The sequence below is a fragment of the Macaca nemestrina genome, chromosome 2 (genome assembly GCF_043159975.1).
Source record: "Macaca nemestrina isolate mMacNem1 chromosome 2, mMacNem.hap1, whole genome shotgun sequence".
NCBI classification, from domain to species: domain Eukaryota; kingdom Metazoa; phylum Chordata; class Mammalia; order Primates; family Cercopithecidae; genus Macaca; species Macaca nemestrina.
The window spans coordinates 111997227-112021027 of NC_092126.1; the positions used below are offsets into that span (position 1 = coordinate 111997227).

The following is a 23801-nucleotide window of genomic DNA, read 5'->3' on the forward strand; positions in this document are numbered from 1 at the left end:
CTTCGCCATGCCCCACAAAGCTTCCCTCGGATAGCTGGGGCCAAGCCTCACCCCGAGTAGGCACACCAATCCAGTTCAGGTATCGAGTGAGCTTCTTGGAGATGTAGGTCTTGCCCCTGGCGGGCAGGCCCACCATGACAATGAGCGTTGGGCAGTTGGTCATGCACACTAAAAGGCAAGCAGCACAGTGTCAGATGAGGGCCGGGACCCTCCCAGCAAACCCCTCCCTCTCGGCCTGTGTTCTCTCAGCCTCAGGGCATGGGAATGGCACCAGATGTATCTTCTTGGCTTCCTAGCATCACACAGTTCCTGGAGTGGCCCCAGATGCCGGTTTCAAGCCACCATTGGCATGTCCCCCTTCCCCAGGCCCGCCTGGGCTCTGGCACACACAGTGGGATCTCTCCAGCCCTTTTCATCCTGATGTGCACCACTAGGTATAAAGTCAACCGACCTTGCTACTGGCTAAACACAGCTAGGAGGGTCCCCACATCATGAAGGACAGGACCAAAACCCAGCAGGGTAATCAACATCCTGCCTCTGTCATCCAGGAATCCATACCCTAACATTTTTATATCTCTCCCACCCCAGCCATCACTCAGTGCTCCCAGAACACACAGCCCCACTGCGTGCCCTCCCCGTGGTGAACTTCTTTTCATCACACAAAGCCCACCTCAAAAGTCACTTCCTCAACGAGTCCTTTCCCCAAGGCATCTCCATGGTCACCAGGAACACCCTCACCCTCAATCCTGGTCACCTCACTAATGACACTCTTCTCTCTAGACTGATCACTTACAGCAGAAGAAGCCCTGTGGTATCTGAGCCCTTCAGGGTCCTGGGGCCTGGCACAGCGCTGGTGCTCGGGAACTGTGGGCAGGATCAGGGAGGGAGGCATCTAGAAGTCTCTCAGGGTAAGGACAAGGGGTTGAGACCAGAGACCCAGACAGATGCCCACAAGAACAGTCCCTCTGATAGCCCACCCACCACCATCCATGTGCCACAGGTCAGTGTGCCAGCCAGAGAAGATGCCAGGCTAAAGGAATGAAGGGTCTGAATGCAGCCCCTATATCCCCAGCTAGCTAGAACAGATGCCAAGGCAGCAGAACTGCCAGCTCCATCTCGTGGCACCCAGCTCAGTTTTCTTTTTTTTTGGGACGGAGTCTCGCTCTGTCTCCCAGGCTGGAGGGCAGTGGTGTGATCTTGGCTCACTGCAACCTCCACCTCCCAGGTTCAAGAGATTCTCCTGCCTCAGCCTCCCAAGTGGCTGGGATTACAGGCACCCACCACCACGCCTGGCTAATTTTTGCATTTTTAGTAGAGACAGGGTTTTACCATGTTGGTCAGGCTGATCTCAAACTCCTGACCTCAGGTGATCCACCCGCCTGGGCCTCCCAAAGTGCTGGGATTACAGGTGTGAGCCATCACCCCCGGCCTTCTTTTTTTCTTTGAGACAGAGTCTCGCTCTGTTGCCCTTGCCCAGGCTGGAGTGCTGGAGTGCAGTGGCGCCCAGCTCACTGCAACCTCTGCCTCCCAGGTTCAAGCTATTCTTGTGCCTCAGCCTCTAAAGTAGCTGGGATTACAGGTGCACACCTGGCTAATTTTTGTATTTTCAGTAGACACAGGATTTCATTATGTTGGTCAGACTGGTCTTGAATTCCTGACCTCAGGTGATCTGCCCACCTTGTCCTCCCAAAGTGCTAGGATTACAGGCATGAGCCCAGCCCCCAGCTCAGTTTCCAGTGCCATCAAATGCGGTCTCACGTCAGAAGCCTCAGGAAGCTTCCTTTTCCTCATCCTTAGGACCTGGGTCAGGTAAAACCATAGCAGACAGGCAGATGGACAGATGTGGGGACCTGTCACTGCCCCTCTTCTGCCCACTTGGTTCTGCAAGTGCCTTCACCTGGTTGCCTAGACAGACTGTCCCCACCAACAAGTTGTCTCCCTCAGAGCACAGAGGCCCCAGGAGCACTTCCGCGGGGTTTCAGGAGTCAGGCCTGGGTTGCCATCTCGAGTCTGACACTCATTGGGAACTCTGAGCCTCGGCGTCCCCAGCTGTAAAACGGGGCAATCATCCCTCAGAGAAGCCTAGTGCTATCCCCATGGAAGAGCCTGGGCACTTCTGGGAAGCTGTGCCCTCTGTCCTATCCTGGCAGATACTGAGCTAAAGCCATAGGTATACCTCAGCACCGACTGCCCTTGGGACTCAGGGCGTGGAGGCGGTGGCCTGGCCCCAGGCAGGCCCTGCAGAGAAACAAAGGGCCTTGCTGGCCAGTGGGGGCTCCATCACTCCTGTGCATGCCCCTTGTTTAAAGGTGACCCAAACAGTGAGCCTCAGGGGCAGGAAGGAGGAGACCCCATGAAACAGGCTGACTGAGTGAGAGTGAAGAAACTTGCAGAGAAATATCAGCATTGGCTAAGGTGAGAGGAAAACAAGTCAGGCAAGGCCTTGCCTCCTCAGGGCCGGTGGACAGCTGAGGTCTGCATTGTTTGCATAGCTCCTGGCCAGGTGGCCGGGCTCTCAAGCAACCGAGGGTAGTGTGACAGCTGCTAAGCAGGAGGAAATCCTGCATCCACCCTGCTCCCGCTGACGGGGCCACCTCCCGACCGCTCCTTCAGGGGCTCCCACAACCTCAGGACTGGGGATCTGCACCCCCTCTCCACATCTCCTATTTTCCCAGAGACAGCTCCAGCCTCCTCCCTTGGCATTTGGTGACATTTCCCTTCCCCCCTCCCACCCACATGCGCAGCACAAGGTGCGCAGGCAGGGCAGCAAATCAGGCCTGGGTGCAAAACAAGGCAATAAATTACCTATCTCCTCTGCTCCCCAAGATAAGATCCCAAGGAAATGACCCAAAAGAAAACCAAAGTTCAAGTGTATCACAACAGCTCCGCTTACCATAGCAAAACACTGGGGAATTCCAGCCATGAGAAATTGCCAACTGAGGCACAACAAGGAGGGAACACATTGCATCCCTTGAAACAGAGCGCGTGAACTAAGCGGGCTGGGTGTGCAGCTGCACCTGCGGCTGTGAGCCCACAGGACCGTGACACTGAGCAAACAGGACAGCAGAACACACTGTTTATAGCTGGGCGTGATGGCCCATGCCTGTAATCCCAGCACTTTGGGAGGCTGAGGCAGGCGGATCACCTGAGGTCAGGAGTTCGAGACCAGCCTGGCCAATATGGCAAAACCCTGTCTCTACTAAAAATACAAAAATTAGCCGGGTGTGGTGGTACACGCCAGTAATCCCAGCTACTCAGGAGGCTGAGACAAGAGAATTGCTTTAACACAGGAGGCAGAGGTTACAGTGAGCCAAAATAGTGCCACTGCACTCCAGCCTGGGGGTACAAAGTGAGACTGTCTCCAAACAAAAAGAACACACTGTTTATAACATTGAGCATGTGCGGAAGGAAATGTGAAGACATGTCAGCCCAACTTCCCTCACGGGTTCCTTTCCTGTAAATTTGCTGCAGGCCCCATGAGCTCTAGGAGCCAAGCAGCCTGAGACATGCCTGGCAAGGGGCAGTGTTTATGTTCCGGCACTTCCACCCAAGGAGCAGCCACAAGTCCCTGGAGGGGGTGCCAGAATTGACTCCTGAACTGCAGCTGCTCTCACCTCCTTAGGCCAGGCTGGGGAAGGAAGAGCTCTTTAAAATAAAGCAATGTGCCATGGAGGCCCTGTTCAGAGGGGACAGAAAGTCATCTCTCCTGCTGCCCTGTGCACACACCAGTCATGTCCTTACCCAGGAATAGTCTTGCCACCTTTCAGCTGAGAAAAGCCATCAAACACCGTCCTTTCTGCAGTCCTTCCTGAGTTGGCTCTTGACCCACCTGCCCCCAGAGTTTCTCCAGGTCTGAGCTCAGAGGCCAATGATGGGAAAGGTAAAAGCCTCCCAGCCCTCAGGTGTGGCTTTAGGTTTTATCAAGTGGGGGTGTGTCTGTGGGAGTGGAGGAGGTGCAGTACATCCCTCAGTCCACTAGCCCCTAGTGCCCTGAGGAGCTGGGGACTAGACTCCAGAGAAAACCCAGTACAAAGCACAGACCAGCAGTGGGTCCTAGTTCCTCCTCCCCACAAAGCCCTGGGACCAAATCCGCTTCCAGCCCCACCCACGCCCTCTGGGTTCGGACTGTCCTTGCAGTCACTCAACATACAAGTCTACCGTGCAAAGGGTAAAATGTTGCCCAAATGCAGGCACTGGGAGCTGGAGGTGCTGCATAGGCAGGTTTCATTCATTCACTACCCACTCCCTGCTGTGAACCCTGGGACCTTGGCTGAGGCCCAAGTCCCCACACAACCTGCAGGTCTCATCTTTGGCCTCTCGGGTGCTACTTCCTCCTCCAGGAAAAAGTGTGGACCTAGAACCCAGTCTACCCCAACACCCTGAGACACTGTGATGGCATGAGCCCCTCAGCTCAGGCCAGAGCCACATTTCAGTCCCCCACTTAGAGCTTGGAGAAACAGAGGCCCTACCTCAGGAGCTATGAGACCTACCCATTGGGCCTCAGCTTCCTCTCACCTGTAAAGGGGGTTGGCTTGGAGCTGATGCATCAATCCCTGACTCAGACGTAGTGAGAAGCAAACAAAGAATGGTAGTGATGACAGAATACTCTGCCTCCACTTATTGAGGACCTACTCCTTAAAGGCTCACAGACTTGGCTGGGCACGGCAGCTTGTGCCTGTAATCCCAACACTTTGGGAGGCCGAGGGGGGGCAGATCATTAGAGGTAAGGAATTCAAGACCAGCCTGGCCAACATGGTGAAACTCCATCTCTACTAAAAATACAAAATTAGCCGGGCGTGGTGGTGCATGCCTGTAATCCCAGCAACTTGGAGGCTGAGGCAGGAGAATTGCTTGAACCCAGGAGGCAGAGGTTGCCAGTGAGCTGAGACAGGACCACTGCACTACAACCTGGGCAACAAGAGTAAAACTCCATCTCAAAAAAAAAAAAAAAAAAGGCCAGGTCCTCACTCCTTTCCTCTGTGTAGTAATAGCAGCCACCCCTCTAAGTCAGGACCACATAACACTAATAACACAGACTGGCTCTGCCTCCATGCCTCCAGAAGAGTCTCAAAGGAGGGCTGGCCATAGCCGTCAGGACTGAATGTGCATTGTAGACAGCCACAGACCCCAGGACCTACATCACAATCAGAGCCATGAGTTACCACGACTTGGTCTGGTCAGAAACATGGACTTCCCCTACCAGGACTCACAGTGGGGCCAGAAATACACACACCCTTCCCCCAGGATTCATATCATGATCAAAGCCGTGGCCCCAGGCTGCTGCAGCAGGATGAGCACAAAGAACTCTCCCCTTGCTTATCATACATAAGCAGAGGCAGGATCACAGGGAGACCCAGGCATGTCACACAATCTCCTGATCTCCATTTCACTGTGAGTTAAACTAGATGTTCTCTGAGGTCCTGGACAAGTTGCAAATTCATTACAATGTTTCAGTTACTCCTAAAACAAATCTTTCTTTTTCCTGGTAATAAAAAAGTTGCAGGCCAGGACCCATGCCTGTAATCCCAACACTTTGCAAGGCAGAGGCCAAAGGATCCACTTGAAGCTATGAGTTGGAGACCAGCCCAGACAATATAGCAAGACCCTGTTTCTACAAAAAAAAAAAAAAAAAAAAAAAAAAAAAAGTTGGGTGTGGTGGTGCACCTGTAGTCCCAGCTAATCGGGAGGTTGAGGTGGGAGGACTGCTTGAGCCCAGTAGGTTGTGACTGCAGTGAACTATGATCGAGCCACTGCACTTGCTCCAGCTTGGGCCACTGAGCGAAAAAAAAAAAAACAAAACTGCCAGCTCATTTAAGGACAGGCAGAAACTCAAGGAAGCGGTTTAAACACCTGGGACCCTAGGAGAGGTGAGCCCCTGAACAATTCCATGAATTTCAGCATTCTCCTAGCTGTTTCACCCTCCAGTTTTACTGTACACCCATGACCCCAGGTGGATACTTACATGTCCAGGGACACAGACACAGGCCCACATGGCATACTTTTCTGTCTCTATCCTGAGCACATCTGCGCTGAAGTTCCTACCCAAGCTCAGCTTTAAGGCCAAGAGGCACCCTTCCTCCTGTTGGAAAACTAGCCCACCTTTGAAAGTTCTGGGCTCGGCCGGGCGCGGTGGCTCAAGCCTGTAATCCCAGCACTTTGGGAGGCCGAGACGGGTGGATCACGAGGTCAGGAGATCGAGACCATCCTGGCTAACACGGTGAAACCCCGTCTCTACTAAAAAAATACAAAAAAATAGCCGGGCGAGGTGGTGGGCGCCTGTAGTCCCAGCTACTCGGGAGGCTGAGGCAGGAGAATGGCGTGAACCCGGGAGGCGGAGCTTGCAGTGAGCTGAGATCCGGCCACTGCACTCCAGCCTGGGCGACAGAGCGAGACTCCGTCTCAAAAAAAAAAAAAAAAAAAAAAAAAAAAGAAAAAAGAAAGTTCTGGGCTCAGAGAGGTCAAGTAATTCACCTAGGGCCACACAGCTCAGTTCCAGTCCAACAATCCGGCCCACGCTCCTTCGCCAGGAGAGAGGGAAGGGCCTGGGGTGCCCACAGGGTCCTCCCCAGGCTGGGGGCGATGGGGATTGGGGCGGGAAGCGAGGGGGCCAGCGCCCTCCCCGAGGTGATGGTAGCCAGACCTAGTCACCGCCAAGCCGATATGCCCCCACATACCTGTCCCCGACCCCTGCTCTGCCACACCTGTCTCTGGCCCACCACTGTCACGACCGCCTCACCTGTCCCCAGCAGCCTCCCCAAGTCACGGCGGCCTCACCTGTCCCCGGTTCCCCACCTGTCTACAGCCCCTTCTCCATGCGAGACCCCCGCCCAGGCCGCCCTACCCACCCATCCCGGTGCACCTCCCATCCCCTCCCGGAGGACCCCGCCTCACCACCGCGCTGGCAAGCGTGCAGAGCGGGCCGCCCATTGCTGTATGGCATCCAGATCTTCTTCAGGGGGTTCTGGGTCAATTCCCGTGGGGACGCCATCCCGGGGCCGGGATGAGTCGGATTACGCCGCTTCCAACCCAGCAGCCGGGCCACCTCGGGCCACCCGAGGTCCCGCCCCTTGGGCCACGCCCCTCCTCAAGCCGCGACAGCCCATGTCTATCTTCCCGCAGGCCCCGCCCCAGAGTGAGTAGGCTCCGCCCCAGCTGAGAGGGCCCGGCCTCCGACCACGCATGCCCAACTCACGTACCCGCCCGTTTTGGAACAAGCGGGCCCAGTTCTTCAGGCCAGGATCGAGAATGCGCATGCTCAACTCCGGATCGTGCTGGCCCCGCCCCAGTTCAAGACCCGGATTATGTAGGCCCGCCCCGGATGCGCAAACTCAGCGCTCCCAATCTGCCCGCGCTGATTTGCATAGGCCCCACCTACGGGCCCCGCCCCGGCGCTGCATACCTGAGCAGCGGCACGCGTGAATTCTGCTCCCTCCTTGCCGGGGAGCCCGGGGCCCCCAGGAGGGAGGGGTTTTCATGCAGTGGGACGAGGCCTACGTGACCCGCATGGCCAGGTTGGTCAGAGCCGACAGGGGCCACTAGGCCTGTTGTGCCAGCCGTCAGCTCCGCTTCGCCCTCCTGCCCCTGCTCGGGGTCCCCCTTGACTGCTCCGAGCCCCGGGACTCTCCACCGTCCATAGGAGTGCTTCCCACGCTGGAAAAGCTCCTTTATATCATGGATAGAGACGCAAAACACATTTCAATATTGTTCCTCTTTCTCTTTGCTTTGGCTGCTGGGAGTAAATGCGTGGGACCTTTTTTTTTTTTTTTTTGAGACGGAGTTTCGCTCCTGTTGCCCAGGCTGGAGTGCAATGGCGCTATCTCGGCTCACTGCAAACTCCGCCTCCCGGGTTCAAGGGATTCTCCTGCCTCAGTTTCCCAAGTAGCTGGGGTTACAAGCGCCTACCACCACGCCCTGCTAATTTTTGTATTTTTAGTTTCACCACTTTGGCCAGGCTGGTCTTGAACTCCTGACCTCTGGTGATCCGCCCTCCTCAGCTTCCCAAAGTACTGGGATTACAGGCGTGAGCCACCGCGCCCGGCCGTGCGTGGGACTTAGTAACCAAGTACTTTGGGTACTCACTAAGCCCGGCAGTATCTTGTCTTTCCAGAATTTCAGTTTTTCCAATTAACTTTTTTTGTTTGTTTTTTAGTATTTTGGTTTTTTTTCCAACTAAATTTTTACATATTTTTTGAAAATAATATGTTAATAACATTTTCTCTTCATCAGGAAAATGGGATGTGCACATCGTCAATCTTGCAGTATTATAGTATGAATTAAATATGTCAATCTCTAAGAAATTCATTTTAAACTACGTTAAGGTTGCCTTTTACTCTATTTGTATCTCCCTCTTGTCTTTGAAAATGCACTGGGGACAAGGAACAGGGGAGAGATCCAGAAGTTGGTAAACCGCTGGCTCACTCTCTTGTTTTGCCCCCACCGGACTCTTTCAGGCTCCCGCCGCCTCAGGATCCCCAGCCCCGCCTCTCCAAGCTTTGTACACTCTCCGCCCCAGCCCCCACCAACACGGCTTCGACCTGAGCCACACTGCCCTCTAGCGACGTCATCCACAACACCCCTGTCCGGTGCCCTGCATCCTCAAGTTCTCTCTGCCCAGTGTGTAGCCAGCCAGGAGCCAGGTGTTGAGGGCATGGGACTGGCAACAAGACTGGCCTCGTGGGCTATAGGTGTAGCACCCCTTCCCATGCCATCCCTGCCAGAGCCCTGCCTTGGATCAGTCCAAGTCCACCCAGCTCTTTAAAGCTTGGCAAGGACCCTTAAGATGACTGACACAGATGTCTTGCCCACTTCATAGGAAATGAAGATTCCGAAGGTCCACATTCTGGAAGCCCATCTGGACCCTCCCCCAAACCAGCTCTAGCTGCTTGCCCTGGGAACACCCTGCCCCAGGCAGGGTCAACGACTTCTTCCTTCCTCATCCTCCTTTTGCAGTATCCACCCACTCATTCCTCCACCCCAGTCCCAGCAGATCTGAGCACATCCATGGGCGGCTCCTGATGAACTGGGTGCCCCTTGTGTCCTGCTCCCTACTTCTCCAAAGCCACTCATTCTGTTTGTGACACAGTCAACCCTCTTTTCTTCTGGCCACTGCCAAGGCCATCGTGGTGCCACTGTGGCCTCTGAGACCTCATTACCACACACCCACACCCTGTCTAACCCACAGGACTCATTGCAAAACCTATCTCCTCTGACATCTACAGACACCCAGCACCTCCTCCGGCCTGTCCATTCTTCTCTTCCCAGACCTCCTGGCACACTAATCAAGGGCTGGGGGTAGAGGACAGCCGGCCTGGGCAGGGGGCCACGGCTATCTCTGGGAAGGCATCCTCACACCCAGACAGGATGAGCCTGGTTCCCAGGAAATGCAGCAGCTCTGCACCTCCCTCTCTTCCCCAGAAAGTCTACCCGTGGCTGACCCAGGCACCCTCCTTCAAGCCCCTATGTCCAGCTGGAAGGTCACAGTTCAACATCAGGAGATGCCTGGGGTTCCTCCCCAAGGCCACAGTCCACATCTGCTCTGAGGATATTCTCCATCTCCCCTCCCATGGCCCTGTTTGTCAGGTGGGAACCTGAGGGTCGGGAAGAGGGAGAAGGGCCCAAGATCACAGAGTGAGTCCGCAGTGCAGCATGGACTCAGTTCAACTCCCAGCCTTCCGGACCTTGCCTCCCACACTCCACTGGAATTGCACAGTCCACCTCCACACGTGTGCTCCCACTCCCCCGTGTCCTCTCCATGGAGATGCTGTCCCGGCGTCTGCTCTCTCAGCATCAGCGGATGCCTGGTAGAATCCCTGGCCCTCATGGCTTTTTCCTCCTCAGCATATCCCAAAGCGAGCCAGCTGTCCTGTCCCAGGTGTGAGAAGTACGCTGGGATGTTTGTACACACATGTGTGAACATGTTCTGCTCAGCCTCTGCCCACCATGAACCTGGCTGGCCTGACCCTGGTTGGCTCCCAGGGTGCCCTCTGCACTGACAATGGACTTCCTCCCAGTGTCCCAGCCTAGAAGCCATGTGGTGGCCAGTCCTCAAAGTTCACTCTTCCCAGTCCCTGTGTCTACTGGCCAGTCGTGACAGACCTGCCAAACCATCCCACCACACACACACGCAGATACACACACACACACACACACACACACACACAATTTTCTTTTTTTTTGAGACAGAGTCTCGCACTCGTCACCCAGCCTGGAGCACAGTGGTGCAATCATGGCTCACTGCAGCCTTGAACTCCTGGCCTCAAGCGATCCTCCCATCTCGACCTCCCAAAGCCCTGGGTTTATAGCCGTGAGCTACCACATCTGGCCCACAAACCACCCTTTGCAGCATAAAGACCCAGGGGTGTCAGTGCGTGCCACACAGGCCCTCACACTGATGCACAGAGACACTGGCACAGCTGCACATGCACACACAGATGCACACGCACTCACAAGCCCTGTACCCAGGCATGTGCAGAGACAGGCAGGCTGCAATGGGGCCTGCTGCTCTCTGCTGCCTCCCTTCCCATATATATCTCTCCACCCCCACCCCTGCTGTCCACTGGGAGGTTCAGGAGTTTCCAGGAATTCCAGCTTCCTCTGGCCATTTCCAGCAAAGGATTGTCCCCTGTGTTTCCCTGGGCCCAGGGCTCACAGGGAGTGTGAGGTTTTGACTTTGGGGTATAGAGCCATGTCACCAAGCAGCCTGGGAACCCTGATCTGCACTTCCTTCTTCCAGCCTGCCACAGGGCGTACAGTAGGTGCTTAGGGATTCAGGACCAGCAAGGGCACACAGAAAGAGTTCAGAGAGGTTCATGACCAAACTGTGTACATAGCAGGTGTTCAGAGAAGCTCAGGACTGGCACAGGGCACACAGCAGACACCCTAGAAGTGCTGGTTTAAGGGCTAAAGCCATATCATGTGAAACCCTTCCTAAATGAGCCTCTAGACCTCCCCAAACTGGTGTGACCCCTAAGAGGAGACCTGGACAAACATGATCCCTTGGAGGCCAGCAAAGAGCAGAGCAGGAGGGCCTGGGCAGCTCCAGCTGGCAGTCCCTCCCCCTGGGCTCGAGGAAGACACTATTTATAGTTCCCCATTGGCCCAGCCCCCTCTCCTTTGCAAGGCGACAATCTTCCCCCTCCTTCAGGCCACTGACGGATGAATGCCCCTCAGAGCACCCCTAAACCAGGAGAGACCCCCCAGCATTCTCACACCCCTCCAGCACAACTCTGACTTCATCCAGGTCTTTCCCTAACCCCCCACCCTCCCCACGCTGTCCCGTGCCTACCCCGCCTGCTGCTCCCTGGCCCCAGGTCCGTCAGGGAGCTGCCTCCTAACGAGCATCTGTCCATCCTGCAACCAAACTGGCCAGGGCCACTGCCCCCTGCAGCTCCAGAGTGGGGTCACCCCGCCCAGCACTCTGAAGAGTGTGGTTCCTGCAGCCCCGCCTCCCCAGCCCGCCCTAGGCCCGCCCCTACGGGGCTGCTTACAACTGCGAGGGCAGCGCCAGTGCCCCCACTCCAGTCAGCCGGCCACGCTCGGTTAATATGGCCTCCCTCTCCCGCCAGAGCTGCCCATGCCACCCAGCGTCTGCCTTCATGTCCACCTAGAGTTGTCTGCACGGCCCAGAGTGCCTGTCCCCTCTGCAGGCAAGCCTATCCACGATGCCCAGAAAGTCAGTTCCGTCTCTGGCCCAACAATGGAGTTGGGCTGTGAAATCAGGCAAAACTTAATCCTTCCAAGCCAAGGGACCGGGTCAGTTAAGGGGGGAGCTAGGGAGGAAGGCAGAGAAGCCAGGTGTGACTCACCCCTCATGTGTCACAGCCTGGGTGCACATGACTGGGATTCTTGCACATCCCATCCTTCAATTGCTTTGCATTTATTGAGCACCTCCTGCTGCAGGACTTCCATGTCTGCTACACACACAATGCTCACAGGCTTGCTGGTGTCGCTCTGCTTTACAGATAAGGAAATCAAGGCTTGGAAAGGTGAACACCTTTGCCCAGGGCAATCTGTGCATGAAGTGGGGCAGAGTTTGGTCAGAGCTCCAGCAGCCTGAGCCCTGTCTCCTGTGAGCCATGCGTGTCCCTGGGTTGAGGCTGGGGATGCAGGGGTACATGGGGAGGACAGTGCCTGGCTAGGAGTTGTGCTTGCTTCATGCAGGTTTGGGGGACAAGCACCCACTCCTCTCAGACCCCTCACGTACCTTTACCCTGCTCACACACACTCATAGCTGTCAGAGGACCAGCCACACACGCACACATGCGTGCCATGGTCATAGGCTTCCTGTGTTCAGGCTTTGTGCCTGGAGATACCCCTCACAGCCCCGTCCATCTGGGGCAGGTGCTGCCTCATGGGGCACAGAGCAAGCAAGTGACCCTCAGCCAGCATCTCCCTGTGTGGTGGCCTGTGGCAGGACAGACCTATGGGCCTCAGAGGGTTGTCTCAGAGGCAGTGTTGAGCTCTCGTGTTGAGGCTCCTGAAAGTAACATGATGATGACTGCATGTGGCAGTGTCCAGGTGCTCTGTGACTATGGGGCACCCAGACACAGCAAGACTCGCCACAGCAGTGACCTTACGTGGTAGCATCCAAGCTGTTCAGACATATATTAGGTCTGTGGGGCACACAGGCATGGCAAGGCTCCATGTGGCAGTGACCCAGCTTAGCAATGTCCAATATCCAAGCTGTCCAGACACACTGTGACTCTGTGGGGCACTCAGATGTGAAATGACCTGCATGACAGTGGCTTCATGTGGCAGTGTCCAGACACTCTATGCCCAGATGTGGCAGCATCTGTCCAGCTGTGTGGCTAACCTCCAGGTCTTCCCATCCAGGGCAGCCCTATCACTGTGACCCTCTCCCTCAGGCTCAGCGGCGGCCGACACGGGCCAGGATGCGGGCGTTGGTGGTGGCCTGCTCCCTGGCAGCCCTGGCCCGGGCTTGCTCCAGTAAGATCTGCAAGAGGCCGATGGAGACATCCAGCGATAGGACAATGCGCGAGCCAGAGTGGCGGGTGGGGCTGCGGTGGCTCTGGGCAGCCCAGGGCCATGTGGGAGCAGCTGAGGGGCTCTCTGAGGCTGCAGGTGCAGGTCCGGGAGCGGTCTGGGGAGAATTCTGAGGGCGGAGCTGGAAGGTTGGGATAGGGGTCACTGGGACAACCAGGACTCTGCCAAACATCAGGACCATCAGCACCAGCAGAGCACACCTGGTCATCGTGAGGTCAGGCTGCAAGGAGAAAATGGGCTCAGGGCAGGGGCCCTGGTCAACAGGGGTCCATGGACAGAGACAGATGGCAAGGGCAGAGTGACAGAGAGGGGGATGGAGAGAGAGGAAGACACCGAGAAAGGGGTTAGAGAGGCCAGGCCGGAGACAGAGAAGGGGAAACAAGAGGAGAGGCAGAAAGCAAGACAGAAAAAAAGAGACAAAGAAATTCAGAGACAGAGAGACAGCAAGAGGGGGAGATGAAGGAGATGGAGGCAGAGCAAAATGGAGACTGGAAGAAAAAGACAGAGACAGAAACCATCCCAGAGACAGGGAGCACGATGGAAAGAAAGATTCAGACAGAGAGAAACACAGAGTCCACAGGAGGGCAGGCAGTTCTCAGCAGGAGAGCTTGCAGCTGATCCAGGAAAGAGAAGGGCAGGAATGGGGTCTCAGAGGCAGAAAAGCAGCTAGAGATCCCAGAGCCCTCTGGGTCCAAGCCCTCCATAAAGCCAAAGCCCAGATCCACTCAACCCCCAAGATCCTTCCCATCCCTACCCAACCCAGTCCTACCGCCACCAGCTTCTTCTGGGGTAAGTCAGGCTGCCGTGGCTGCCTGGGGCTGGGGCCAGGCAATGCTGTCCTGTGGTCTGACCCTCTACCCCGCTTCAGGGCCCATTTATCTCCCTCACCCCCTGGGGTGGGAGCTGGGACATGCTTCCTGGCATGAGGCAGCCCCCCAGCTATGACTCATCCCTCCCAGGGGGCAGTGGAGACATGTCCTTAGCTCCCACCCTATCTACTCCTTTCTGGGGACAAGTTAGAGACTGCGAATCACAAGACAGTGACCAGGACTGGGCAGAGGGACTGTGTACCCATGCAGAATAATACCAACCCCCCCAGGGAAAACCTTCCCCCTTGACACCCCCATTTTCCCAAACAGTCACAACAGGAGCCTTTTAAAACAGCAGCTTTAATGCCCCCCAGAATCAGCACCATGTCATCACAGGCTTGGGTCAAGGGGCGGGTCAGACGCCAGTCACATCCGCTCACTGCCCACAGCCACCCCCCACAGTGAGTCATCTGCCAGGGTGGCAGGAGCCACAATGGGGGTTTGTCCACAGGGGGGAAGGCCAGACCCACGGGACCAAGTCACTGAAATAACAGACATGCACACGCACGCTCATGTGCACACAAGCCTCTAGCACCAAGGGGAGGGACAGCGGGTTCTGCTGAGACCCTGACTCCTCTAGGGGATGCTGAATCTCAGCTCATCATCTGGGCCTCAGTCCTGGGTAGCACCTGGTGAGGACAGGTTGGAAACGGTCATCAGCCATCTGACCTTACCCAGAGAAGCTCAGGCAGAGGCACCCATGGGGAGGGAGTTGAGGCTACAACAGGAAGTGGGGGCTCTGACCTCAGAAGGGACCATACTTAGGTCTTTAAAGAAGGGAACATGGAAGGGGACCCTACTGGGGGCTCCACAGCTGGTGCTCAATATTCAGCTCTTTGGTCTGGGTGTCTGCCCCAGGTCCCCTAGTGTGAAGGAGCGTCTCCTCCAGGACCCTGACCTGGGACCCTGGCCCAAGGACTCCTCCCCCAGACCCTGATCCAGGCAGGTTCAGTGCCCAGTCCCCCCACTGTGGGGGCTCAGCTCATACCTATCCCCTGGCTCTGGGCCACTCGGGGTGGGCAGCGGCGCTCACAGGCCTCACGGGTCCCAAAACGGTTGGCATTCCCTCCACAGCCGCCATAGACAAAAGGGTGACAGGCCTCTGTGCTGCCTGGCACAGCCCGATGGTACCAGCGCAGGGTGTAGGCAGTACAGGAGCCCTCATCCAGCGGCAGGGAACAGGGGTCTGGGCCAATGGGGTCAAGTCAATAGGGGTTGTGGGAATCAGAGAGGGTTAAAAGGTCAGGGGAAGGTCAGCAAGGGTCAGCTCTGCCTGCCCCTCCCCAAGCCCCGTTGGGCGCAGCCCCCCATTCTCACCATCGCTATCCCAAGGGGCTTCAGGGTCCTGGTACTCCTCCACGGAATACTCGGAGTATTCGGAGTACTCATCATCCTCAGGGGGCACCCGCTCTGCAGGTAGGGCAGGGTGTGCTGGGAACAGTGGCTGCTGGCCCCGGGGCAAGGTGGGCAGCACTGATCTCCATTGTGTGCACACAGTGCCCATTGTGTGCACACGTGTGCCCTGCATGCAGACCCTATGTGCTTGGCATGTGCCCTGCATGCATGAACACCCATGTGCATGTCTGGGCCCCACCCATAGCTGCCCCACGGGTTCAGCTGTCCTCACCTTCCTCCTCTGCATGAGAGACACGGAGCACAGGCACAGCATGGAGCTGGGAGCCAGCAGTGTCTGCAGCATAACTAGGTAGGGGTCCTGGAGCCAAGAGCAGGGGCCTCAGGGCCCTGAGGTCACCATGGGCAGCCATCCCAGCCAACCCCGCTGAAAGGACCCAGGTGATAGGCAAGGCAGGGCCTGGGGTGAAGAAAGTTCTGCGAGTAGAAAACTACTCACGTGATCCGGATGCGATGAACTGGCCCTGGCAGGCTAGAGGGGGCAGAGAGGGATAGAGAGAAAATGACAGAGAGAAGGATGGGAAGATGGAGAGACAGACAGAGACACACACGCAGAGGGGTAGAGATACACAAAGAGACATCAGGAGAGGGTAACAGACAGGAGAGAGAGGAAGAGAGAGGGTGGGAGGTAGATAGAAAGATGGAAAAAGGGAAGAAGGCAGAGGAGAGGGAAGTTGGGAACAGGCCAACAAAAGGCAAGAAACAGAAGCAGGCCAGACACAGAAACACGCAGGCGGTGCAGACAGAGATGGGAAGAGACAGCTTCGCTCTGATGCCCCTCAGGGTCGTCATAGTCCCATCGGGTCCAGGTCAGGCCCAAGGGGACCAGCTCTGGCTCCCACCATCATCCTGCTCCCCATACAGCCAAGCTGGACATCCAAGAACACTGCATGGCAATCCTCATCTGACTGTGTGTCTCCCTTCACTGGGGACACGTGTCATGTGTCAGTACTGAAGCACACGTGTCCTGTGTATCCATCCATCCCCCCATTTTCTTAACTGCTTGCCCTGTAAGTTCTAGGGGCCTGCCTGCCCTTGCCTAGGGTGCTGGCACGGAGTGGGAGACTGCAGGCTGGGCACCACTCACCGCAGTGCTGACTCATCTCCTGGCGCACAAAGCCCCGGATGTCATCCTCCTGGGAGCAGAAGGCCAAGGGAACCATGAAGAACCCATGGCTCACAGGAAGGACATAGGGCACATAATGCAGGGACCATAGAGAGACTGCATGGAGCCAGGGCCCAGGGGTCAGGGTACTGGGTGAGGGAGGGAGGGCCCCAGCCTACCCAGGCCCACCCAGGCCCACCCAGGCCCATCCAGGCCCATCCAGGCCCACCCAGGCCCATCCAGGCCCATCCAGGCCCATCCAGGCCCACACTCACCGTCAGTGCAGCTTCTCCCTTCTCGCCTCGGGGGCCAGCAGGCCCTGGCCGCCCCTATGTATAACAGATGGGACCAGGCTGTGACCTCTGATCTCAGGGACAACAGAGGTCACCCCGATCTCTGACCCAAGCCTGGGAATCCCAACTCACCTGCTCCCCTCTCTCGCCAGGGGCTCCAGGGGCCCCAGGAGCCCCCACCACTCTCTCTCCAGGGGGACCTCGCTCACCCTGTCAGACACAGGGACCAAATGAGCAGGGTCAGAGACAGCAGGGATCAGGAGTCAGGCAGGTTGGGGGTCACAGCTTCAAAGGTTGGGGCAGGCAGGCTGGAGGATGATTATGAGGTTGGAAGGGTAGGGAAGGGGTCAGGAGTCAGAGCTGGGGCCCCTTACCTTCTGGCCCTGAAGTCCTTCAGGGCCTCTGGGACCAACACCGCCAGGTGGCCCCGGGGAACCAGCAGAGCCATCACTGCCCCTGGGGCCTGGGAAGCCCCCAATTCCTGGGGTTCCCTGGGGAGATATAAGACAGAGTCAGTAATTAGAGGCCCCAAAGATGGACCCTCTCCCAAAGGGCACGCTTCCCTCAATTCACCATGACCATGGCCTCAACTCACCCGTTCCCCTTTCTCGCCCTGGTCACCCTTGGGGCCTGGCTGCCCATCAAAGCCTCGGTCACCCTGGGAACAGAAGAAGCATGAGAGACCTTCTGCCCTGATCTCCCTCAGCTCTGGACCCTCCCTGAACTGCCATGCACTCCCTGGCCTAATGCCCAAACTTTCTGTAACCCGAGTACCTGTGAGCCAACCAGATGTGATCCCCATGACTCCAACTCCACTATAGCCCCCTGTCCTGATACACATGCCCCCTCTACCTCCCATGCTTTCATCCTAACTCCACTGTGACCCCAACCCACCTTGACACCTCAAGACTAGCCCCACTTCAGTCCCAACCCTCCACAGCCTTCCTTGTCCCTACACCCCCATGACCCGACTGTGAGCTTCCCTGCCCCATCCTGACTCCCTGTCATGTCCACTGTCCACAGACCCTGTACCTTGGGACCGATCAGGCCCTCCTTGCCAGGGGCCCCCGACTGGCCCGGCACACCAGGCTCCCCCTGGAGAAAAAAAGACATGAGCTTGGCCCCAGTCCGCCCATGGCCCCCTCATTCTGAGCGTGCCCACACTCACCATCTCTCCTTTGTGTCCTGCCAGCCCAGGGCGGCCTGGGGGACCAGCTTCTCCCTGCAGGCATCAGGCAGTGGGGTCAGCCTTAGGCCCCAGGCCCCATAGCCCCCCATCCCCCATCCCCTCTGCACCTTGTCTCCCTTCTCTCCATCAAGGCCACAGGCTCCCTTCACTCCCCGTTCACCCTGAGGGAGAAAAGCAGGTGAAGAAGTGATTCCCAGACGCCTCACTCTGTGATCCCCTTCGCCCTGAAACCAACTCTCCAAACAGGCCTCAGGTACTCCAACCTCTGACCCAGCACCCTAACATCTGACCCCAGGCCACTCGCCCTTCAACATTAGGCCTTTCTGACCAGAAAAAAATACAATCTTGTTTCTTTCCTACCTTGAGGCCCCGGGGACCCATGAAGCCAACATCTCCTTTTCCTCCTCGAATGCCAGGCACTCCATCCTTTCCTGGGGAGCCCTAGCAGGGAGAGGGTCCATGCGAGGTCAGAGGAGGTCAGTGAGGGACCAAAGAGAATTGCCCTGGATAGTGGGTAGGGAACTCCATGGGATGGGAGTCACCTCTGGAGGTCGGAGCCACTGAGGCTTGCCATGGGGACAAGGGTCACCACAGGCAGGGGATAAGGGTCACCATCAGCAGGGGATACCATCATAGGTGGCTACTGTGGAAGTGGGGGACCCTGGACAACATGAGGACACCATGAGAGCACTGGGTCACTGTAAGGTCAAAAGCTACCACATTGGTGGGACCACCACGGTGACGGGGGCCCTCTGGGAACAGGGGGCCCCTGTGGGAGCAGGGGCATCTTACCGGGTCACCAGGGATCCCTGCTGCACCAGGTTGACCCTGTGAGAAACACAGATGGGGGAGCCCTTCAGTGGGACTGTCCCCAATGCTGGCCCATCCGCTGCATGTGTGGCCACTCAGATGCTCAGTGGCCGGGGCCCAGCCCACACACAGATCCCAGGTGAACACACATGGGGCCAGCAGCGAGGGAACCAGAACCCCCAGCACTCAGAGGACCCCCAGGATATGTGTGTGTGTGATGCTGGCTCTGGACCTGGGCCTGGGCCTGGGGCAGGACTTGCCTGGGGTCCTGGGAGTCCACGCAGTCCTGGCGACCCAGCTGAGCCCTTGTCACCAGGCTCTCCCTTGCTGCCCTGTGGGATAGGGAGAGGGATACAATCAGGACCAGACCAGGCTGGCAGCTTAGAATACAATGAGCCCGCCAGCTGGGGCAGAGCTTGAGTCACTCACGACCGGACCCAGCGGCACGCCCCTCCCAGCCCATGCCATAGCAGGGTGGAGCTGGGGGCTGTAGTCCACAGACTGGCTCATTTCTCACCCCAAGGACTCCAGACTCTTGCCCCTCCCTCTTATCACTGGGTTCCTCATCCCATCTGAAGCACCTTCAGATGGGGACACCCAAGGAGCCCCCTTCCTGTCCCTATAGGGCCCCTCATAGGGCCAGTGCACAGAGCTCTCCTAACCTCACACCAAAGCCTTGAGCTCTCCCTGGAGCCCCTCCTCTCAGTCACTCCACAGTCAGCCACAGAACCCCTTCCCCCTGAACCCCAGAAAGTCCCCTCCTATCCTCCCCTCCTGCCCTCACAGACGCTGTGGAACTCCCATAGCCACAGGACCCCACAGACAGTACACCACCCCCTTCCCCATACCTTGTCACCAGGGTCCCCACTATCTCCCCGAGGTCCTTTGTCACCATCCAAGCCCCGAGGCCCTCGTTCGCCCTGGGTTGGGTAAGAAGTCATGGTAAGGGGCTGAAGGTCCCTCACCCTCTGGGGGTTTGAGCTCTCAGATGCCCTGGGCCAGCCCCATGGGGTCCCTCTCGCACCCGGGGAAGACCCAGTCTGCATGTGGGCTCACTCACCATGTCCCCCTTGGCACCCCGTGGCCCTGGAGGCCCCAGGATCACAGCGGAGTCTCCCTGAGGGGGCAGGGAGGAGTCAGAGGAGTTGGGAGCACCCTGGCCCCTGCCCTGCCCTCCCCATGCCCACACTCACCTTGTCACCCTTTAGTCCTGCAGTCCCAACATCACCCTATTGTGCGAAAGAGTGTGAGTCCCACCCAAACTGGGGAGGCCCCAGGCCTGAATTCTAATATCATGCAAGATCCACTCACCCGTCCCACTCATGCCAGGACCTTCCCCACATTCCTACCTTCTCCCCACGCTCTCCCCTGCTGCCAGGGGGCCCCTGTGTGAGAGAAGGCGACTGTGAGCTACAGGAACTAGGGCAGTGGAGGAAAGAGGAGGATCGGGGGGAGGAGGGAAACACTGGGGACCAAAGGGGACAGGGGTAGACCAGGAGGGCCAGAGGGCTAGGGAGGATGGCAGAGAGTCCTGGGGCACAAAGGGCACAGGCAGGGGACTGAAGTCACAGCACTGTCACTTCCTCCAGCGGGACCCACCGTGAGTCCTCGGGGTCCCTCCTGGCCAGGGCGGCCATCTTCACCCTGGATGGTGACATTAAGTTCATTGACTCAGAGGTTGGAAATCTGAGGCAAGAGCTGGGATGAAGGGAGCTCGGCTGTGGAGTAGGACGTACATACCCGGACGCCTGGCTCCCCACGCTCGCCTCGGGGCCCGGGCAGCCCTGCTCCAGGGTCTCCCTGGAGACCAACAGGACACGGGGGATCAGTGAGGGGAATCAGTGGGGGACGCAGGATCATGGGAGGTCAGTGGAGGCTGGAGGGGGTGACGAGGGCACAAGAGACAGCCGGTAGCATTTGTCCAACCTACCTTGTCTCCTTTGAGTCCAGAGGCCCCAGGTGGTCCCTATAGGTCAGAGTGAGGTGAGGGTCCTGTGGGTCTCAAAGTGCCTCCCCCAACACCCCACAGTATGGCCCGGCCTCCATCTTAAGTCCTCACGAGGACAGGCAATCAAACACGTGGGGCTTTAGGGCACCTCTACTCACCACTGACCCCGGTGGTCCAGGTGGCCCCAAGGGGCCTGGAACTCCTTCTCTCCCTGGGGGGCCTGCCAGACCCTACCAGAAAAATGGAGCAAGAGAGGCAGAGAGTGACTTGGAAACCCTCCTACCCTCTGCCCCCTCAAGACTGGGAACCCCCAAAGCAGGGCCCTCTCCTCCCACCACAGATTCACCAAGCCCCTACATGCTGTTTCCAGTCCCTCACCCGCTCTCCGCTAGGGCCTGGCTGACCCATCTCTCCTCGAGGGCCTGTCTGACCCGGGAACCCAACAACACCAGGAGCACCAGGGGGGCCAGGGAGGCCCAGATCTCCCTGAAATCAACACAGCAAAGGGAGGAAATGGTCAATGCAGGACCTCTCCCGGGACTCTCATCAGAACTCCCTCTTCCTCCTACCTCCAGCAGCCGCCTGGCCCGCTGCCCCCACAACCGGTGATGGGGTATGACTTACCTTCACACCTGGAGGGCCAGGCAGCCCAGGGGAGCCTGGGACCCCAACTCCTGGGTCACCCTTTGAGGAAAAGAGGCATCAGATCAAGCTCATGGAGTCTCAGTACCAGGACCCCAGCAGGGACCCTTCTGGGTACACATACCTTGAAACCTTTGGGTCCTGGAGCCCCTTTCTGACCCTAAAAAACCCAGCAAACAGCATGTGAGAGGGTAGGAACATGAGCACAGAGTTCAGACATGGCCCAAAATATTCCCAGGGGAGCTCAGATGTGACCATGAACACCTGGGAACTCAGACATGTGACCAAGAATTGGCTCACAGGAGCTCAGACATGACCATGGCCTGTCTCAGGATGGCACAGACAGAGGGACACTCAGATACGACCATAGACAGGTGGGAGTTCCGGCATGGCCACAGGCACACGGAGCCCACACACGAGTGCAGACATCTGGCTCCACAGACGTGAGTGCAGACACACGGGAGCTCAGAGGGGAACCCCAACACGTCCACTCCCGGGTAGAGCAGGCGTGGCCACAGGCTGAACGCTGGCAGTCAGGGGCAGGGGAAAGGAGGACTGTAAACACAGGACCAAGGAGAGGTTCACAAGAACTCAGGTGTGTTCTGGGATCTGGGAGATCAGACCAGAGCACACATGTGTGTCCAGATGCGGTGAGGAACAGACCAAGGACAGGCACACAGAAGCCAAGACACGGCCCCCCAGAGCTCAGTGTGTGGAAGCCAACAGCCTGTGGCTCCCTGTTCTCCAGGGAGCAGGCTCCTGGATGTTGGGACATGCAGCCTGACTCAGGGGCTCAGACATGTGCCCAGGCCCAAGAGTGGCCCCTTGTGCCCACCATCACCCGCCTCAGGCCAGGCTCACCCTTGCCCGGGCCCCAGACTCACATCTTCCCCAGGGTCTCCGGGCTCCCCTGCACGGCCAGCTTCACCCTGCAAAGAATGGCTGGAGAGGGGTGTCTGGACTGAGCCTTCTCTTCTCAGTACTCAGGTCCTGGGGCCAGCCCACCTCACCTTCTCGCCTCGCGGCCCTGGCAGTCCTCGGTCACCTTTGGCTCCCTGTTGACAGAGGTCAGGAGGCAACACAGTCACAGATGAGACTCCAGAGGGAGGCATGAGGCCAGGGCTCAAATATGGGGTCTACTGTGAAAGCTGAGGGTCATGAGGGTGGGTAAACTATGGGTCAAAGGTCAGATGTTGGGCCACTGGAGAGACAGGAACCCCAGAACTTCTGCTGTCAGAAGTTCCCTACTCACCGGCTCACCCACCAGGTCTCCAGCAAGGCCTCCAGGGGCTCCCTGGTAAGGGGGAGGGGTCAGTGGGATTCCTCGGCCCCCACCAGTTGACCCCTCCTCACTGGCAGCCCCTACACACTCACCTTCTCTCCCTTTGCTCCAGGGAGCCCGACCACAGCCTGTGGGGAATGCTAGTGAGTTTCCTTCTCCTCCCCGCCCCCACCCTGCCACCCCCATGCGTTTGGAAACAGGGTTGTGGGTGAAACAGAGGAGTTACTGCAGGGGGTGGAAGTCAGGGTCAAAGATCACCTGTCCAGGGGCCCCCGTGGGGCCAGGCTCTCCTTTAGGTCCAACAGGGCCGGGCAGACCTGGTGATCCCTATGGCACAGCAGCGGGAGGAACTCAGTGTCTCCACTACCACCCCTGCTGCCCCACTCCTCATATTTCAAGCTCACAGCGGGGCACCACACCCCACAGCAGGCCCACAGCGAGCTGCCCCCAGAACACATACTGGCACACCAGGGCTCCCTCTGTCTCCATCTTTTCCACCGGCACCATCTCGACCTGGGGCTCCCGGCTTCCCTGTCTCCCCCTGAGAGGGAGGAGCTCTGTCAGGGCTGCCTGCTGACCCCTGACCCCTGGAGCCCAACCCTTGACCCCCAGAACTCACCACTTGTCCAGGCAAACCTGGAGACCCCTGTGGACCCTGAGGGAGAACAAGTAGGATGTCAGGGTAACAAGGGACACACAAGGACATGAGAGAACATGGGCCCCAAGGAGTGAAAACACAGTGTCCCTGCAGGGGCCACAGGGCTCACTCACCACAAGGCCCGAAGGCCCGGGGGGACCAGGAAGTCCCACAGCTCCAGTAGGTCCAGGCAGGCCCTGGAGGAAGAGAAAGTTCAGGGCAGTGCCAACCCCACCCATCTCCCTATGACCCTAACATGTGAGCTAGGCCACTCACCCGTCCAGGGGGTCCTGTCTCTCCAGGCTCCCCCTGCAAACAACCCAGAGACTGCATGAGCAGAGCCCACGCAGCCAGGGCTCCTGGAGCTCAGCCTCACTGCAGGAGATGACAGCCCAGGAGGTTGGCACACACTACCCCAGGCATGGACATGGCTCAAAGGAGCCTCCTCCTCCCATCCACACACCTAGACTCACCTTCAGGCCAGAGGGTCCCTGGGGTCCTGCAGGGCCAGCAAGACCCTAGAGAAAAGGGTCAAGGGCAGGGAACAGGGCTCAGGGATTAACACAGAGAAGGTGTGGCTTATCAGTTGTGGCCAATGCCTATCCCATCCC

General features: G+C 57.8%; 3 protein-coding genes across 9 annotated transcripts in view; all 3 read right to left on the bottom strand.

Moving 5' to 3' along the window:
* Positions 1–11367, bottom strand: part of LOC105480409 (6-phosphofructo-2-kinase/fructose-2,6-biphosphatase 4) — a 44646-nt gene extending 33279 nt beyond the window's left edge. Inside the window, exons 1-3 of one of the 6 annotated variants that reach the window (XM_011739231.3) lie at positions 6892–7025; positions 794–864; positions 52–168 (exon numbers count right to left, since the gene is read on the bottom strand). In XM_011739231.3, coding sequence (XP_011737533.1) covers positions 52–163 — 112 coding nt within the window. In that variant the 5' untranslated portion in view covers positions 164–168; positions 794–864; positions 6892–7025. Of the gene's footprint in view, positions 1–51; positions 169–793; positions 865–3741; positions 4928–5962; positions 6125–6891; positions 7117–11284 lie in introns of those variants that run through there. The other 5 variants (XM_011739230.3, XM_011739229.3, XM_011739234.3 and 2 more) reach the window with 5 other exon arrangements.
* An 851-nt stretch (positions 11368–12218) lies between these two features.
* LOC105480410 (urocortin 2) lies at positions 12219–13235 on the bottom strand. Its single transcript, XM_024792541.2, has one exon. The coding sequence runs from the start codon at positions 13208–13210 to the stop codon at positions 12866–12868; it is 345 nt and encodes a 114-aa protein (XP_024648309.1). The 5' UTR covers positions 13211–13235; the 3' UTR covers positions 12219–12865.
* Positions 13236–14381: 1146 nt separating this feature from the next.
* Positions 14382–23801, bottom strand: part of LOC105480412 (collagen type VII alpha 1 chain) — a 31608-nt gene continuing 22188 nt past the window's right edge. Inside the window, exons 82-118 of one of the 2 annotated variants that reach the window (XM_011739238.3) lie at positions 23664–23708; positions 23467–23499; positions 23325–23387; positions 23173–23208; positions 23014–23094; positions 22812–22880; positions 22646–22681; positions 22524–22565; positions 22282–22326; positions 22156–22200; positions 21396–21431; positions 21254–21313; positions 21008–21115; positions 20788–20859; positions 20612–20647; positions 20422–20481; positions 20281–20325; positions 20031–20066; positions 19875–19910; positions 19742–19798; positions 19530–19601; positions 18942–19013; positions 18664–18699; positions 18232–18312; positions 17979–18032; positions 17851–17904; positions 17715–17777; positions 17278–17340; positions 17057–17173; positions 16815–16892; positions 16665–16718; positions 16372–16420; positions 15724–15756; positions 15499–15585; positions 15189–15281; positions 14860–15057; positions 14382–14500 (exon numbers count right to left, since the gene is read on the bottom strand). In XM_011739238.3, coding sequence (XP_011737540.2) covers positions 14484–14500; positions 14860–15057; positions 15189–15281; positions 15499–15585; positions 15724–15756; positions 16372–16420; positions 16665–16718; positions 16815–16892; positions 17057–17173; positions 17278–17340; positions 17715–17777; positions 17851–17904; positions 17979–18032; positions 18232–18312; positions 18664–18699; positions 18942–19013; positions 19530–19601; positions 19742–19798; positions 19875–19910; positions 20031–20066; positions 20281–20325; positions 20422–20481; positions 20612–20647; positions 20788–20859; positions 21008–21115; positions 21254–21313; positions 21396–21431; positions 22156–22200; positions 22282–22326; positions 22524–22565; positions 22646–22681; positions 22812–22880; positions 23014–23094; positions 23173–23208; positions 23325–23387; positions 23467–23499; positions 23664–23708 — 2262 coding nt within the window. In that variant the 3' untranslated portion in view covers positions 14382–14483. The remainder of the gene's footprint in view (positions 14501–14859; positions 15058–15188; positions 15282–15498; positions 15586–15723; positions 15757–16371; positions 16421–16664; positions 16719–16814; positions 16893–17056; positions 17174–17277; positions 17341–17714; positions 17778–17850; positions 17905–17978; positions 18033–18231; positions 18313–18663; positions 18700–18941; positions 19014–19529; positions 19602–19741; positions 19799–19874; positions 19911–20030; positions 20067–20280; positions 20326–20421; positions 20482–20611; positions 20648–20787; positions 20860–21007; positions 21116–21253; positions 21314–21395; positions 21432–22155; positions 22201–22281; positions 22327–22523; positions 22566–22645; positions 22682–22811; positions 22881–23013; positions 23095–23172; positions 23209–23324; positions 23388–23466; positions 23500–23663; positions 23709–23801) is intronic. The other variant, XM_011739239.3, reaches the window with a different exon arrangement.